At 40.2% G+C, this 16,653-nt stretch overlaps 1 protein-coding gene across 1 annotated transcript; it reads right to left on the reverse strand.

Moving 5' to 3' along the window:
• Positions 1–1,259: 1,259 nt before the first annotated feature.
• Tex55 (testis expressed 55) lies at positions 1,260–16,407 on the reverse strand. Its single transcript, XM_021648574.2, has 5 exons — positions 16,335–16,407; positions 12,276–13,249; positions 11,369–11,515; positions 7,516–7,578; positions 1,260–1,304 (listed from the first exon to the last, which is right to left on the reverse strand). The coding sequence occupies exons 1-5, from the start codon at positions 16,405–16,407 to the stop codon at positions 1,260–1,262; spliced, it is 1,302 nt and encodes a 433-aa protein (XP_021504249.2).
• Between the last annotated feature and the right edge of the window lie 246 nt (positions 16,408–16,653).

Below are 16,653 nucleotides of genomic sequence, written 5' to 3' on the forward strand. Positions count from 1 at the left end.
GTTTTATTTGTTATTCTCAAATAAGGTTATTTTTAACTCATTGGTATGGGATTTTGTATATTGATGCAAAAACAAGTCTATTTTTGATACATTGTATAAATTTTAGTATATTGATACAAATTTAAGGTTCACATTCAATACTTTTAAATTAGTGTTGCAAACTATTTAGGATATTAGGTAATGCAAGCTAATTTGTAGCTAATCAACCCATATTCATGTAAGATCTAGTCTAATTTATCACAAAAATATACATTGAAGGCTTAACACATAGATATGATTCTATAGATATATATGTTATATAAAGATAGATAAGTCTTCAGTAACCTCAGAGACCTACAGAATATGGCATTTAAAAATGTTTTTATTATTTTGAGGATTCTTTGACAATGAGACATATCATCTCCTGGCAGCACGCAGCCTACCTCAAAGAAGATGATGAGCATCAAAGAACCTCCTTATGGAGATGGCTTCAAATGTGGCAAATCAGTCACCTGGGTAAAAAAAAAAAAAAAAAAAAAAAAAAAAAAAAAATGCCTTTGCTTCCCAACAGACAGAATTTTGTCTAAAATGGGTAAGCTCAAATACAGGACAAGTCGACTGCTGAATTCTGCCAAGACAGGATAAGCAAGTCCTAAATCGTTCCTGTGTCACGTATATGGCTGTCAAATACACTGAGCCACAAGGCTGAAGACGATACTCCAATGTTATGTAGAGTTTTGGGTGGCTGTTCAGGCAGCAAATCGTCTCTGTCAATTTTTTGTTTTTTTTGGAAGCTGCTAGCACTCGCTTCCTATTTACTCAAATGATTAATTTTATTCCTTCTCAAGTCTCTGATGGGACTGAAGACCAGATAATCATAATAATACAAATAGCTTAGTTGCTTAGGAAGTGAAAAGATGTTTTAGGTCTAGATAGATGATATTTGGTTAATAGATACAAACTATAAAAATAACTTAGGTCCTTTGAGAGGCAGAGAATAGTTATGAGTGTTTATTTGTCCTTTTTCTAGTTCAGGCTTTGCAGGAGTAAGTACTGAAATGTCCACAAATAGGTAGCCGTATGTACATATGTATTTGTGTGATCACCCTGAGAGATCTATAATTGTTACGTGAAATTTACCCTGTACATTCTGACTTAAAAATTAAGAACACGTTCAGGCAATGTTGCCACCAATCTACTGAAAACAGATTTTCAAGTGGGAGCAGAGCCCAGTACTAACACACGAATGGACTTAAACCATGCTGGAGAGAGGTTCGTCTTCAGATGTTTCGCCTTTCATCTCTTTCTCTGATCATTTCTTGCACCTAAGGAGAATAAAAAAAAAAAAAAAGGAAAACTTTTCCACTTGGAATTTTGACCTACTCAGAATTACCACAGCTCATGGGGGTTAAATATGTAGAAGTTTAAAATACAGAAGTCCTTGGCCTGAGCAGGATCAAATGACTTAACACTTCATACATTAAGGATATATGGTGTAATCTCTAGATGAACCATTATGAAATAGAGATGCAAAAGCTGAAGAGTTGGCTCAGTGCTGGCTCTCCTCTCCCAGAGGACTTGAGTCTGGGAGCTCACAACTGCCTGTAGCTCCTGAAGCCCTCTTCTGGCCTCGGTGGGCACCTGCACCTATGTGAACTTGTCCACACCCAGACCCCACTCACCAGCACAATTAAAAACAAACCAGAAAACATTTAAATTGTTTGGGCAGGAACTATAATAGTAGGTATGTGCCGCATGTACTGTCAAAAGTTATTTTAAGATCTTTACTGTGTCTCTCTGCAGTATGAAGAGGGAAACTTATGCAAATTATAGTTAGGAAATGTGTCAGTACTGGTTCAGTAATTAAAACATACCACAAAATGAAATCTTAATAATGGAGGAAATTAGCAATGAGGGCATAGGGGTGGGATTAAGAAGGTAAATAACTCATCATACTTTGCTCCTTTTTTTTTAAACATAGAAAGTGTCTTAAAACAAACTACATTATTTTAAAAATAGTCCACTAAGGAATAAAAATATAAAGAGTATCAACTCTAAGGTGACAAAGGGGAAAAATGAAGTGATATAAAAAAAAAAACTAAGAATAAAACAGAACAGGTAAAACAAATAGCATACAGAAAACGAGATCCAAATTAAACGAATCTCTGAAGACAACATGATAGCTGAAAGCTTGCTCTACACTATAAAAAGGTGAAACTCAGAGATACCCTGTTTGTAGGAAATATGGCAAAAATTTTGTGACTGAGGAAGTTTAAAAATTATACAGGTGAAAGGATGCATCATTTAATCATCAACAAAAACAGATCTAATAGAATAATGTTACAAAGAAGCAGAGGTCATGATACACCTCTTCAAGGTAAAGATTTCAGTGATCAGAAGGATATAACAATTCTAATTTCATGTGCACCTAACAGCTTTGTCATCAGCACCATATGCACACAGCTGAAACTCATAGAACAACTGGAGACATCCAATCACAACCATGTTGGGAGGGTCAAAAGTCATGAGCACGCTGGTACAGTGTGGTGTAATATTTACACCACTTCCTAAAAATTGCAAAGGAAGCTTCTTCCCAACTCCAAATGATTTATTTACCATAATTAACCATATGCTATGTCATAAAGAAAGTCAAGACATTTCAAATACTTGACATCATCCAGAGTGTCCATTAACAAAGTGGGATTGATTTAAAAACCAGAGACAGTCATGAACTCCAATACCTAACAATTAATAGAAATAATCCAATGTCAAAAAATAATGAGGAAGAAATCATAATTAAAATTAGCAACTATTTTGCAGTAAAAAAAATAACACAATTCACATTTCTGTGATAAAACTTTAAATGAATATTTTTGTCCAAAAGGAAGTTTTGCTTTTATGTAGGAATAAACACTCAAAGAATTTAAGTAGTTGCTACATATTATGGACAAAGCACAAGCCCTATCCTCTAAGACACACACAAACAACAACAACAACAAACAATCACACAAACAAAAACCCCCAGAAAAACCAAACCTTTTGGTTTTGAACCTACAACTACTTGCAAATTGTAGGATTAAGCAAAGGCTTAATGACAAGGTGGAAGTACTCAACTCTGTTTTTCAACTTAGAGTCAATTGAAATAATAGTCCAGGGGAATCTAGTCTCTCTGCGGTGAAGTGGCCTGCTCAACTATGTCCAGATGCTGAAGAGGGAATAGGAGGTGTATATGAGAGAAGATTCCTTCATTGGGCTTACATCCCCTGTGCCTGTCTGACCCCAGAAACATAGACTCATCGAACAGGTTCAAAGTAGTCTAGGCAGTGCTTGAACGTTTGATCTGAGATATGATGTCAATCACAAAAGACAAGATAGAACTCATGGCTTGACTCTAAGGATGTTACTGGCCAACAGAAACCCCAACATTCACCAAAGGACTAGAGTCAAACTCAGTCTGCATGCTATGTTTACACAGTTCAAGACTGTCTAAATGCCCTTACAGACTACTTAAAATAATTCCACCCACCTTAAGGAAAGGTAATTAATAGCTATTGACTCAATGATGACCTTATTATTCATCAAAACAAGGCCTTTAAAGTTGTCTTTGTCCAGGAAATAAAAATACACCAAAAAGAACCAAACCAAACCAACAACAACAATAAAAACCGTCAGAAGTAGAAAATATCAAAATGACCAAATATAATTTACTTTTTTCCTCCTACTGTTGCTCAAATTATGTGTGTGCGCACACACATTCATCCATGAGAACATGGGCATTTTGGGTGTCTCGGAGCGCATGTGGAGGACAGGGGATAAACTGGCTCATCAGTAGTCTTCATCTTCCACCTTGTTAGAGACAGGGTCTCTGTTTTTTTCTGCTCAGTGTAGCAGTGTACCTGCCTCGGGTGTCTGCTGAGAATTCTCTCTCTGCCTCCTATATTCCTGTAGGAACACCGAGGTTAAAGACGCTCCCCATTAGGCTTTTATACGGATTTTGAATTCAGGCCATCATGTTTATGCAAATACTTTTTGCCCACTGAGCTGTCTCCTCAGCTCCCAAGTAGAAATTTAATCACTGAAAATTGATTAAAAAAAAAAAATCACTGCTGGGTAAAGGGCTTGCCGTGCAGGCATGAGGAGCTGAATTTGGTCCCCAGCACCTACACACAGGCTGGGTGTGAGAATGTGCTTAGAATTTCAGTGCTGGGGAAATAGAGACAGGAGAAGCCCTTAGGCCAGAGGTTCTCAAGATCCCCTTGGTTCATTGAATAACCCTTTCACAGGGGTCACCTAAGACCACCTGAAAACACAGATATTTACATTATCACTCATAATAGTCTCAAATTTACAGTTATGAACTAGCAACAAAAATAATTTTATGGTTGGGGTCACCACAGCATGAGGAACTGTATCAAAGGGCTGCAGCATTGAGAAGGTTGAGAACCGCTGTCTTAGGCTCACATGACATCCAGCCTATCCTGATTGGCTAATAAGATGGACAGTTCCTGACACCTGAGGTTGACCTCTTGTCTCCACATGCTTACACATACACCTGCACATGTGTACACATGTGTACGCCACCACCCAAATGAGCTTGTATACATACACATTATATGTGCTAGAGAGAGAGGTGACAAAACCATGAACAGAGCTTCAGGAATCTGTAGACTATCAGAAGGTTTAACAAAGGTAATGTGAGTTTCAAAAAAGAAGGAAAATAAAACATACAAAACAAAACAGCCCCCTCCCCCCAAGAGAACAGGACAGAAAAATGGTGAAGAAGACGTGGCAGAGAACTTCCAGAATTTGGTAAAAGACACATGCATAGTGTGGATTCCCAGTTTATCCTCCTGAAGTAAATTCCAACGTGCATCCCCCAAACCCCTCTATGTACCAGAGAATAAAATGATGGGATGAAGGCAGCCGAAGAAAACAGTGTATAAGGGAGATAGAATTTGGGTGACTGAGATTTTCAGAACTCCCCAGGGTCAGAAGGTAGCAGAAGCACACTTTTAAAGATCTGAGCAAAAGGCAAATACAATGTCCAGCCAAAATGTCTTAAAGGAATCAAAGTGATAAAATTTTCTGATGAATGAAAACTATGGGAACATATGGCCAGTGGCACTGTAATGCCACCACACAAGAGAAGGCTTTCACCCTGGGCGGGGTTGGGGGTGGGGAATGGTTCAGAGAGACACTGGGACATTTTCCAAGAGGCCACAGAAAGAAATGGAGCATTCTTTCTTTTTCTTCCTACTTTTCTTCCAGGGTTTCTCATAGACTTAACCCAATGGAGAAACAGGAGACAAGCTCTCTGTAGGGTGGAGAAGCGAGAAAGAGGGGTGTGAAGAATCAAAGAGAAGACATGCAATATATACAATAAGACAAGGGAGGCAAAGAGCAGGATTGGAAAGGTCAAATGACTGACTATTTGCAAATGATGTGCTTGCGTCAGCAGAAACCCTCAATCCTTCAACACATACATCCGTAGAATCAGTCATGTTCGGTGAGGCTAATGACCACAACAGCAAAAATATTGTATTTCTACTTGCTGGCTAGTTAGATCCTGAAATTCTAAAAGTTTCTATGTATAGTAGCACCAAAACTAAATGCCCATGAGTAAAGCCACCAAAACACATGTGTAACATGAATGCAAATAGTAAATGTACCAAGAGAGGTTAAGACCTACACAAATGGCAAACACTCATTTTAAAGCTGTCACTTCTCACCAAATAAAAACCCAGTTGAGCCCCAAAGCAACCACAGCAAAAACCTCACTAGCGTGGTCGTTCTCAACCTGTGGGTTTGTAACCCCTTTTGTGGCTCACATATCAGATATCCTGCATTTTAGATATTTACCTTATGATTCATGATGGTAACAAATTACAGTTATAAAGTAGCAATGAAATAATTTTATGGTTGGGGTCAACACAACATGGGAAACTTATGAAAGGGTCACAGCATTAGGAAGGTTGAGGACCACTACACTAGTGTGTGTTTGCGTGTAAATAGAGGTATATACATTTGTGTAACTTGACAAATAATTCTTAAACTAATATGGAAAGAAAGGTCCAAGAAGGTCAAAGATATGTTCAAAGAAGAAAAAAAGTGGGCATGCTTTCTCTACTAGGTACAGAGTCATTCCAGCCATAATAATTGTCTTATTTTGAAACAATTCTAGATAGATATGCTGGGTGATTGAAATACAGATCAGCATGCAAATTATGGCCTTTACTAAAAGACAGTGGTTTCTGGTGAATGAAAAAAGTGAATCTTTGCATAATCTTATATTGTATACAAAACTGATGAAGATTATGGAGATAGATGTGAAAGATAACAAGCAAACAAACCCTGCTTCATTATACACACACACATACACACACGCACACACACACACTCTGCAAAATAATGTAGAAAATCATAATCAAATGTGAGTGAAACTTCTAACATAAAACAGTGGAAGTATTAATCATAAAGAAAAATATTGCTATATTTGATATTGAATTTAAGAATTTCTACAGATCAAAAGATAAGAGCTGGAAGGTGAGACAGAGACTAGAAGGATGTAGGAACGGAAATGGGATTAACCAAACACTTGGGACCAGAGCGTATAGAAACCTGCTGCTAATGAGTAAGACATGAAGCAATATTATAGAAAAATAAGTGTTTGAAAACGGCTAGATGGAAAAACATGCACTTGCCTATTAGCTAGGAAAAGGCAAGAGGACACAGCAAATTTTACGGCCTGCTTACCTGAACAGCCAAGGCTAAATACAGTGACAGCAGCGAGAGGCAAAGCTACCCAGCTACTGGGGGAATGGGGTGCAAACTGGCACACTCACGCTAGAGAAGGACACAATTCACTTGAGGCTAAGCAAATACACGCTCTACAATCTAGGGCTTAAAGTATACAGCCGGGAGAAACGTGCCACAGAAAGCCGCGGGTGGGAAGGCTTTTAGCAACATGTTTTGTGATAGCTCCAAACTGGAAATAAGCTACATGCCCGTGAAAAAGAGAATGGGTTGGCCACAGCCTTCTACACGTTCTACACGCATGTAATTTTGAGCAAAAGAGAAAGACAAAAGCAATACCAACGGCAGACGGTTCAGTTCAAGGAGCCCACGGGTCTCAACAACAGTGTTTCACCACTGATCACCAGTAAAATTTCAAAGAAAAGTGAGCGCGTTATTATAAAGGTCAAAAACAAGCAGTTCCTTTGTGGGAGGTCTGTGAAGCTGGGGATGATGGTCTTTTTCAGTTTGAGAGAGAGAGAGTCTCGCTACGAAGCCCTTGCTGGCCTTGGGCTCACAGAGAACTGCCCGCCTTTGCCTCCCGAGGACTGGCACTAAAGATGCGAGCCACCATACCTAGCTTTATTCTATACTTTAGTAAAAACTCTTGAGGGGAAGCTGCAGGTCCGTTTCCTTCCTGATGACTTGCAGCTGTTCGTGTTTTGCCTTGGTCATCTGGCTGCGCATGTCTGTTTTCCAACCAGGAGACCAGAAGGAGGATCGTTTCGCTCTCCCACTCCATACCTGGCCTAGCATGAAATCCAGGGGATCATCAGGCTTTTCATAGACTAGGTTTTCAGTGATCTGCTGAGAGAAACACAACGCACCATGCTTTGGTTCTGAGATGTTTGCAGTTAGCTCCCCTCTACCCTAGGATATCTCATAGCCCTTCTAAAGAGGTTCACAGGTCTCCTGACATCTTACTTTCTTTTTCAAATGATTTATTTTTTTTTTTATTTTTTTTTTTTCAATGCAGTTTATTCAGGAACATTGAACAATCCTCGGACCCTGGGGAAAGCCAGCCCACAGCTTAAATAGCCTCTGGGTAGCCAACCCAGGCGTGCCACGGGGACAATGCAGATAGGTCCACACACACGGAAGCAAGCCAGATCCTCGGCCTTAGCCAAATGTGGAGTTGTTCGTGACAGAGAGCACTCACCATCGGGAAGGTGGAAGGCGGAAACCAGCTCCATCTTTAAGGCGCGGCATTCCGCAGCTCTCTACAGTTCCCCCTTTTTGTTTTAGATGCATCAGGCAAGAGTAGAGGTCTGATCTCTGATATTAGAAATAAATTGGGACTTTGTACAGATGTTCATTTAGGTGTCATCCACCCAAAGAGCATCAGACCCGTCCGATACCTTTTTCTCAGAGGCGGGACCTGGGGCATCAACCCGCATGCAATCAGACATGCTCTTCTCTGGGTCCAAAGCGGCTGACCCTGAGTGCAGTGCTTAGCCTCGCATCCTGAGCGTATCATTTTAGCTTTTTGTGCTATCCAACCATGCTTGGGGAGAGTGTCCTGCTTCAATGGCTGTAAAGGCCTGAATGATCATGGCTGCATCACACTGTTGTGAGACTCTAATCTTGCATATAAGCCCACACCTGTTTGTCTATATCCCCCATTTTTATTCATTATTAGCCAGATAGAGCCAAGTAATTGTGGTAATGATACTTGCTTTTTTGCCCAATGCTGGAATGCTAGTAAATTTAGGTATGCCCTGGTTACTCGCATGCCTCACTGGGTACCTGTGCCCATTGATGCCCCTCACGCTATGACTCTCTTCAGACAGAAAAGGGATCTTGGAACTACAGCCACCATTGTTACTACCATCTCATTGACGGCTGTTGGAGCTACCACCAGGGCATTAGCCATGAGTCATACTGGGCAGACTGCTCAGACCCTGAATAATCATTTAGCCAATGTAGCTCATGCCTTAGTTGTACATAAAGGAATTAATGCTCAACTAAAAGGAAGCTTGATGGTGTTCAATCAGAGGATTGACCTCTTGCAGGAGCAAATTGATACCCTATGGCAAATCGCTCAACCTGGTTGTCAATGAAAGTATGCGGGACTTTGTGTCACTAGCATACAACATGAGAATTTTTCCTGTGCTGCAAATCTGTCTAAACAATTGTCGAGCTATATTTTAGGTAATTGGACTGGAGAATTCGATACTACGATGGAGCAGCTGAGAGTGGCCATTGTCACAGTAAATTCTACCGGAGCGGACGCAGGACTAGCCACAGATTATCAACATGGATTGCTGCAGCCATGAATCATCTGAAGGAATGGGCGGGCATGGGAGTGTTAGCAGGCCTTCTGGTGTTGGTCTCCTTGGTTTGCCTGTGGCAAATGATTTATTTTTAATGTGCATTGGTGTTTTGCCTGCATGTATGTCTGTGTGGGATGGTGTCAGATCTTAGAGTTACAGACAGTTGTGAGCTGCCATGTGGGTGCTGGGATTTGAACCTGGGTCCTCTGGAAGAGCAGTCAATGCCCTTAAACTGCCGGGCCACCTCTCTAGCCTCCTTACTTTATTTGAATGAAATCAGGTAAATTAAGATAAAAAATTGGAGAAATAAAAATTTATTAATAAGTAATATTTTGGGCTGTTTCCAAGACCAAAGAGGTGGTGAGAAAGTTTGGAAGTGTTTTGAGAACCGTGGTATTGGCTAGATGATCAATTACCAAATTAATCACTTGAAAAAGAATCAAACAATGGCCTTTTGAATAGGAATAGAAAACACGGGGGGGGGGGCTTAACGTAGAGTCTTCTGAGATGCTTGGCTTTACAACATGACAATTATGTTTAGTTTTAGTATTAAATGAGAAAGGAAATATCAGGTCTTTGAGGCTGACTTTCATACTTTTTGCTGTTATTGAAAAGCTCAAACTGTTAGTATAATCAGGAACTGCCAATCAGGTTAATTTTCAGAAATGACACATTCAAATATGCTTAATGTACCTGCTGTCCCTCAATGAGGTGTCCAATCTAGACTTGAAAATTTTAATTTAATTACTTGATCAACTAATTGTATAGTGTTGGAGTTTACAGTGTGTACGTGAGGCAAGCATCTTTTCACTGCGCTACAACCCAGCCTCTTCAGGTATGTTTTGATTGAACAATATACAGACTTGATAATTTATTTTCCTTAAAACTACACTGCATCACAGGCATTAGTTCTTCTTTAATTTGAAAAATTATAAAATGGTTATTTTTTAAAAAAAAATTTAAATGTATCATCAGTATGTGCATTTGTATGTGTGTACCTTGGTATGTGTACAGAGGTTAGAGATCAAGCTTCAAGGAGTCCATTCTCTACTTCCACCTTAACATGGGCTTGGGGGGTGTTGAACTCAGCTCATTTGGCTTTTCAGATCAGAAGGCAAGGGCTTTTCACCAACTGAGCTTTCTTGCCTGCCCCCAAGCTCTGCCTTCTATTTCACAATTTAGCAACCCCTCCTTCTCTTTAGCCATTACTAGTTCTTTGGTTAAAGACAGAAACTAGCCACTTGTGCTCTCCCAATCAAAGGGCATTTTAAGAAGGAAACATCATAAAACAGGGCTAATGAAATAGGTATTTTTTTTTTTTAAATCCTCATGAGGAATCTGAGAGCCATGGATGTCAAGCCATGGCCCCCAGTTCGCAAAGATGTGAATGATGGTGCTGACAGATGTCCCTATCCCAGTGGACGTCAACTTTTCCTCATGCTGTGACCCTTTCACACAGCTCCTCATGTTGTGATGACCCCCAACCATAAAGTTACTCTCATTGCCGCTTCATAACTGTGGTTTTGCTATTGTTGTGAACCATAACGTATGATTCATACCTCATTAGGAATCTGTGCTTTCTGTTGGTCTTAGGTGAGCCCTGTGGAAGAGTCTTTTGACCCCCACAGGGTTGCTAAGAACAGGTTGAGAACCAATGCTCTGTACCTTAATTTAAGCTTTTCTAGTTTGGATGCTTCCCTTGGAAGCAAACTACTCTAATGTTACACCTGTCTAAAACAGTTACTCCAGACATACACTGTTATAGATGGGCACGTGTGTCTCTTGTTAAGTAATGGTAATATAAAAAAATTTACCCGGTGAACAAAAACCTCACCCCGATTATAGCTATGATAATCTCTCATAGTTTCACACTGCTCAAGAAATATCTTTAAAGAAAGGTTCTACTTTACACCCTGGGATCTATGAGATTTATGAATTCAGGAAGCAGAAGGAATTTGTAATTCTACCATTTTCTTCTAAAGAATGTCGCTCTTAAGCAGGCCTTAGATCTCCTTTAGAAGACCCTGGTTTAGAAAGCCCCTTAATTTCCATTTTCGCTCATTTTTTTTTCTTACAAACTTATTTAAAGCCAAAACTTTAACTATTGGCCAGATTCTTTTCCAGCAACCATCGTACATGGTCTCCAATGCCTTTGATGGGCGCAACACCGCGGCATCATTTTCTCCGTGTTTCTTATCCACTCCTTTTAAAATTTCTGAAATAGGCTGTGCTCCTTCACCCAGCCCCCACCCTTTTCAGCAAATTTCTTCTACCACTTTCAAGGCCCATCATCAGGAAGAAAGGTTCAGAGTTAAGAGCTTTACCTGGAATATCTGAAGAATGTTGTGCTTTTCCATGTATCGGAGTGCAATTTGATAAGGATCTTCATAAACGATGGGAGGGAACCGCCTCCTGCCAGCTTGGCTGTGTCTTTGAAAACCCTTTCTTTGCTCAAAATCTTCGTAAGCATTCTGGAACTGAAATATTACCCTAAGCATTTTTTTTTAAATACATCTGAAATTAATAGCTTTTTTTTTTTGCCGCCATCAAATGGGATCTAGATTTGATGAAATTTAATATCAAGAATTAAGATTTAACACCAAGAATTAAGGAAGATACACCCATGCTACTTTCATCTCTTGTGTGTGTGTGTGTGTGAGAGAGAGAGAGAGAGAGAGAGAGAGAGCAATGACCTTAAAGATTCCTTACAAAAGATGGGTCAAAAGTTATTTATGGAAGCACTGGAGCTTTTCAGTGGTTATACCACTGAAGAAAATATATCTGTCACCCAAACCACTAACTGCCTGTAGGTTCTCAGGGCCAGTTCTTGGAGAGACCCATCTCATCTGTAAACACTATAAAGCACCTCAACATTTGGAGGGAGGGTATCTTCCTCTATTTCAAATACTTGCTCTCACACAGAGAACTTTGAATTCCCTTGCTAGGGTAGGAACCCAGGCTTTGAAACAATCTAGTGGGACAGAATTATTAGTAGAAAACGGAAAACTCTGGCTTCCTAAATCCTGGTTCACTGATCCTTCCTGAGTGGCCTGAGGATAATCAGAAGGCCCTGAAGCCTATGGGTCACCTAGAAGCTGCAAGTTACATAGATTTATTTCTCATCTCCAAATTAGCACGAATCTTTCTATTTGGTGATCTTGTTTACAACCCCACAGGTCCTATCTTGGCCTCCAACCTCCCAGGCAAGTATCAGCTGTCCCTTTTACCTACAGTAGTATTTTCTGTGCCTTGAACTGCTTCTTGATTGGAGAAATAGTACGTTTTGCTTGTAATGTGGGGTAGTTTTTCACGTGAGAACTGGAAGTCAGTGGCTATTTCAGACTCATGTGGGAAGATTTGGACCGTGGCTGAACTTTCAGTTTCCCCTGTTGAAGCTCTGGATCGGAGTTCTATTTGACTGTCTTCAAATGTGCAAGGCTGTATTTTTTGGGCCGCTTCATTGTTGTCAAAGGTTTCAGGTAACGAACCCTGGGCAAAGGGTTTGTAGTATGAGTCAGTATCGTTTTCTGTTGCACGCCCCATACGTTCATAGTCTGCTTCCTTATCCTCACGAAACCTAGGTTGAACAGGAAAGTCTTCAGCCTCGTAATCATCTGTGCTGTATGGTTGGCTCTTCCCTGACATTCTAGAGTCAGTTTGGTAGGATGAACTCTGGTCAGTCTGCTCAGAAGCTCTCTTACTACTTGGCAAAGACATTCCAACCTCTATCTCCTCACGGACTTTTCCCTCAAGTTTCCTGGGTATTTGCTGACTAGGTGGCTCAGATATTTTATGGTCAACCTGCTGAGATGCTTTTATCTCAGCACTGCCAGGTGATCTGTGGTCCGTCAGTTCTTCGGAAGCTCCTTGGTCAGTCTGTCCAGACCTTGTGTTAGCAGCTTGGCTGGGTGTCTTGTCGCCACTTGGCTCAGGTTGTTCATCCTCAGGATGTTTGGAACCTCTGTGAGTAGCCTGTCCTGCTTCTCCCTGGGTCTTCTGGTTATCTGGGGATTGGGCTATGTTTTCCTGGTTGAAGGATCCATCTGGAGCCTCTCCTGGAGGTTCATCCATTTTCTGCTGCGCCTCTGACTGGCCTTGTTGCCAGGCACTGTGGGTGGGGCCTGGGCTTGATTGTCCAGGTGACCTTGCATGAGCTTGTGATTCTGTCGGGGCTTTGTTCCGCCTCTGCTGAGCAGGATATCTGGCTGATGATTGGGCAACAATCACTCTCAAAAAGGAAGACTAGCTATGAGCTACTGCAGTGGGAACAGGAGCTGGAAGACCATCTCTTGAGAGGAGGTAAGTCCCCTAGACAGGCAATCTGGATCCTCCATCACTGCCTAGCAAGGGGGCCTCATGGTTTTCACTGGTGCCTAGAGCTGTTTCTCTTCTTGCACTGTTCTCTGTTTGTTTTGTTCTCTTTTCCTGGCAGGTTCAGGCACAGCAGGGACTAGGTTCTCTCAGAAACCACTCTTTGAACTCTTCCCCTAGACAACATCATGGTCCACCATACTTGAGAGGATAGGTTCATTTTGCCACTAAGTTAAATTCTCACCGCTTTGGTGTCTGGCTTTGCCTCGTCACGTTGTGCTGTGTGGCTTGTGAGGCACTTTCTTGCTGACTTAGAATGTGCGATCCATGGCTGGGAGAACAGCAGGAAGACCTAGTAAGAGTAAATTCAAAAGCCATACAGTCCAGTGGTCTCACAGCTAAAACAGCATTAAGGGGAGAAGGCTAAACCAGAGTTCCAGAAAGGAAGAAAACAAAGTGTGGCCACATAGTAGAAGAAATAGTTTGACAAACAAGAGAATTCGCACTTGGTAGTGGTGGCCAGTGGCCAACAAGTTTTAAGATTTGTACCCCTTCTCTAAAAATAACGCATGTGTGAGATCGGGCAATCTATTACCATAAGCTTAACTGCATTTAATAATTAGAGAAGAGATTTAAAGTTTAAAGGTCAGTAGTTGGGTTCAATCTGTGGAGGGAGTGAGAATTCCCATCCATTTTCAGGAACAAAGAGGGAATCCAGGAACACTATGGTAACGCCATTTATGAATGAGTGCCTAAAACAAAGTAGTGGCTCCAAAAGTATTCGTTGAATGAAAATTTATAAATGATCTGTATAGAAGAAATGGTCACCACATTTCGCATACATAGGTGATAAACGGTCTTACAGCTTTCACCTTCAAAAAGGTATCAGTCTGTGTATCTGCTTTTACAGTTAAGTATAGCCATTATATATATATATATATATATATATATATATATATATAAAGAAACATAAAGAAAACATTCCTTATCTGGGTATGGTGGTGCATGCCTGTAATCCCAGCACTCAGGAAGCAGAGGCAGGTGGATTGCTGTGAGTTCCAGGCCAGACTGATCTACAAAGCGAGTCCAAGACCGTCAAGGGAAACTCTGTCTGGAAGAACCAAAACCACTTTCCCCAAAAAAGAAAGAGAAAGAAAACATTCCTAAATATTAAAGATACAACTTCTATTAATTTGTTCCCTATATGTGTCATTATATCTATAGGTGTATACATACTACAAAATCATCACTTATTTGAGGTCTTTCTTTTGCCGTGGAGATATTTGTAGCCACACACTCTCCTCTGATGTTGCTCTTACTGCATCCCATAGAGTTTTGGGGTGTTGTGTTTTGTTTTTACCCATCTCAAATAAATTTGTCACTTCTCCTTAGGAATTATGATTTGGCACCATATCTAGAAATGTGTTCATTTCTAAACATTCATGAGTTTTCAAGTCTTCTTGATGAATTCTTGGCTTCATCCTTAGGTGTTCTGAGAGAATTCTTTGTGTGATGTGTTCTTTTCCAATGTACAGAGGCTTACTTTGTGTTCTGACATACCATGGTTTGAAGAAATGGCCCGTGAGAAGAATGTGTATTTGCCCTTGTTTGGTACAGTGGTTTTCCTGTGTTACGTATTTGTTTTGTTATGTTGTTCATGTCCTGTAGTTGCTTATTGACTAGTTTAAATATTCTATCCATTATTGAAAGTGAGATGTGGAAATCCCCAACTGCTTTTGCAAACTGGCCTTTCCCTCTCTTCAAATCTGTTAGATTGTTTCATGTTTTGAAGTCAGCAAAACTCCATCGAACAAATATGTATGATTACAATTCCTTTACCTTTGTATTTAGATTACTGTTTTATCAAAATGTAAAATACTTGTCTATTGTAACAGTTTATGACTTAAGGATTATTTTATTTTTGTCTCATATTAACCTAGCAAACAAGCTCTCTTTGGTCACAGCTTGTGGGGTGGGTCATTTCACAGTCCTTCACTTTAAATCCTTTGCAGTATTGGAACAAAGAAGAGTCTCTGGAAGACAGAATACAATTGGACCACTTTTTCTAAAGTTTATTCTGATAAACTGTTTCTTTTGTTTGAAGAGTTTGGTCCATTTATGTTTAAATTAATCATGAATGAGGAAGGATTTAACTTCTGTAAATTTCTGATCTGTTTTCTATTGTCATATCCTTAACTGTTCTATCACTGTCTTCCTTTGTGTCTTGATTTTCTTTTAGAAGTCTACTATGTTAATTCCCTTTTTGTTCCTTTTATGACTATATTTTTTGTTATTAGTGGTTATCAGGGATTACAATTTACTTTTAATCTCATACTGTAAGACCTGGGGTCTCACAGTTCAGGAGCTCAAGATCATGCCCTTCCCAGAAACTCCCCCAGACCAAGACAAAAGCAAGAGGTTTATTAACCATTGCGCAATGGGGTCACCACTGCCGGTCAAAGAGTGGCACCAGGAGACAAAGGCCTTTAGGTTTTTAAAAGAAAAATTGCGGGAAATTTGAAGTTGCAGTTTTGGCAATTTAGGATTGGATGAGGAAGCTATCAAGTAAGATAATTGGTTAGTCTTAGGTGCTCAAGCTTGGCCAGTCCTACCAAGTGTGGATGCAGCTGCAATTTAAGGTGGGGGTGGTTAGCTCATCCTTGAAGCTTAGGGCTGCAGGCTCTTGGCTGGAGGTCAAAAGCTACTCAGAAGAAGTCTGGGTTCGTTGCTAAGAAACACTATCTCAAAGACAAGGGTCTGGTCCTTCTTTTTGCTGAGTGAAAGTCATTGCTTGCTTGCTTTTTCTATCTGTCCTCACAGATAGGGTCACATTCCTCCATTCTCTGGAAAGGTACTAAGAGGCTTTAGCTTAACCTGAAGCTAAAACTCAGAGCTATAGGCTTTAGAAGACATATAGGTTACAAAGTTAGTCTAACCCTTTCAAGACCACCTATTAAGTCTATTCATGTACTGCTTTACCGTAATCAATATGCACGTGTTGAATCACTCCTGTATCCCTGGAATAAAATCGAAGTAGGTCATAATACACCATCATCGTAATGTGTTTTTGACATGTGCAAGTATGTTTAATGTATTCTTGACATGTGCAAGTATGCTTTGGAGAACTTTTTTGTGTAAATTCATCAGGGAAATTGGCTAATTGTTGCTGTTTTTCATTGTGTCCTTATTTGATTTGGTTCCAGGACAGCACTGACTTTGTAAATGTACTTGGAAGTTTTCATTCCCTTTTTAACAGTTTAAGAAGAATTGGTGTAGCAATTTCTTTTTTCAATCAATA

Source organism: Meriones unguiculatus, chromosome 17 (assembly GCF_030254825.1).
Source record: "Meriones unguiculatus strain TT.TT164.6M chromosome 17, Bangor_MerUng_6.1, whole genome shotgun sequence".
NCBI lineage: Eukaryota > Metazoa > Chordata > Mammalia > Rodentia > Muridae > Meriones > Meriones unguiculatus.

What these genes read in the sequence shown, in the direction of transcription:
- Tex55 (XM_021648574.2), bottom strand. Translation starts at nt 16,407, where the DNA reads ATGGTGTATTATGACCTACTTCGATTTTATTCCAGGGATACAGGAGTG. An exon ending in ACACGTGCATATTGATTACG is followed by an intron (nt 13,250 to 16,334) that starts GTAAAGCAGTAC and finishes CCCAATCATCAG; the next exon opens with CCAGATATCCTGCTCAGCAG. An exon ending in ACATTCTTCAGATATTCCAG is followed by an intron (nt 7,579 to 11,368) that starts GTAAAGCTCTTA and finishes TGTTTCTCTCAG; the next exon opens with CAGATCACTGAAAACCTAGT.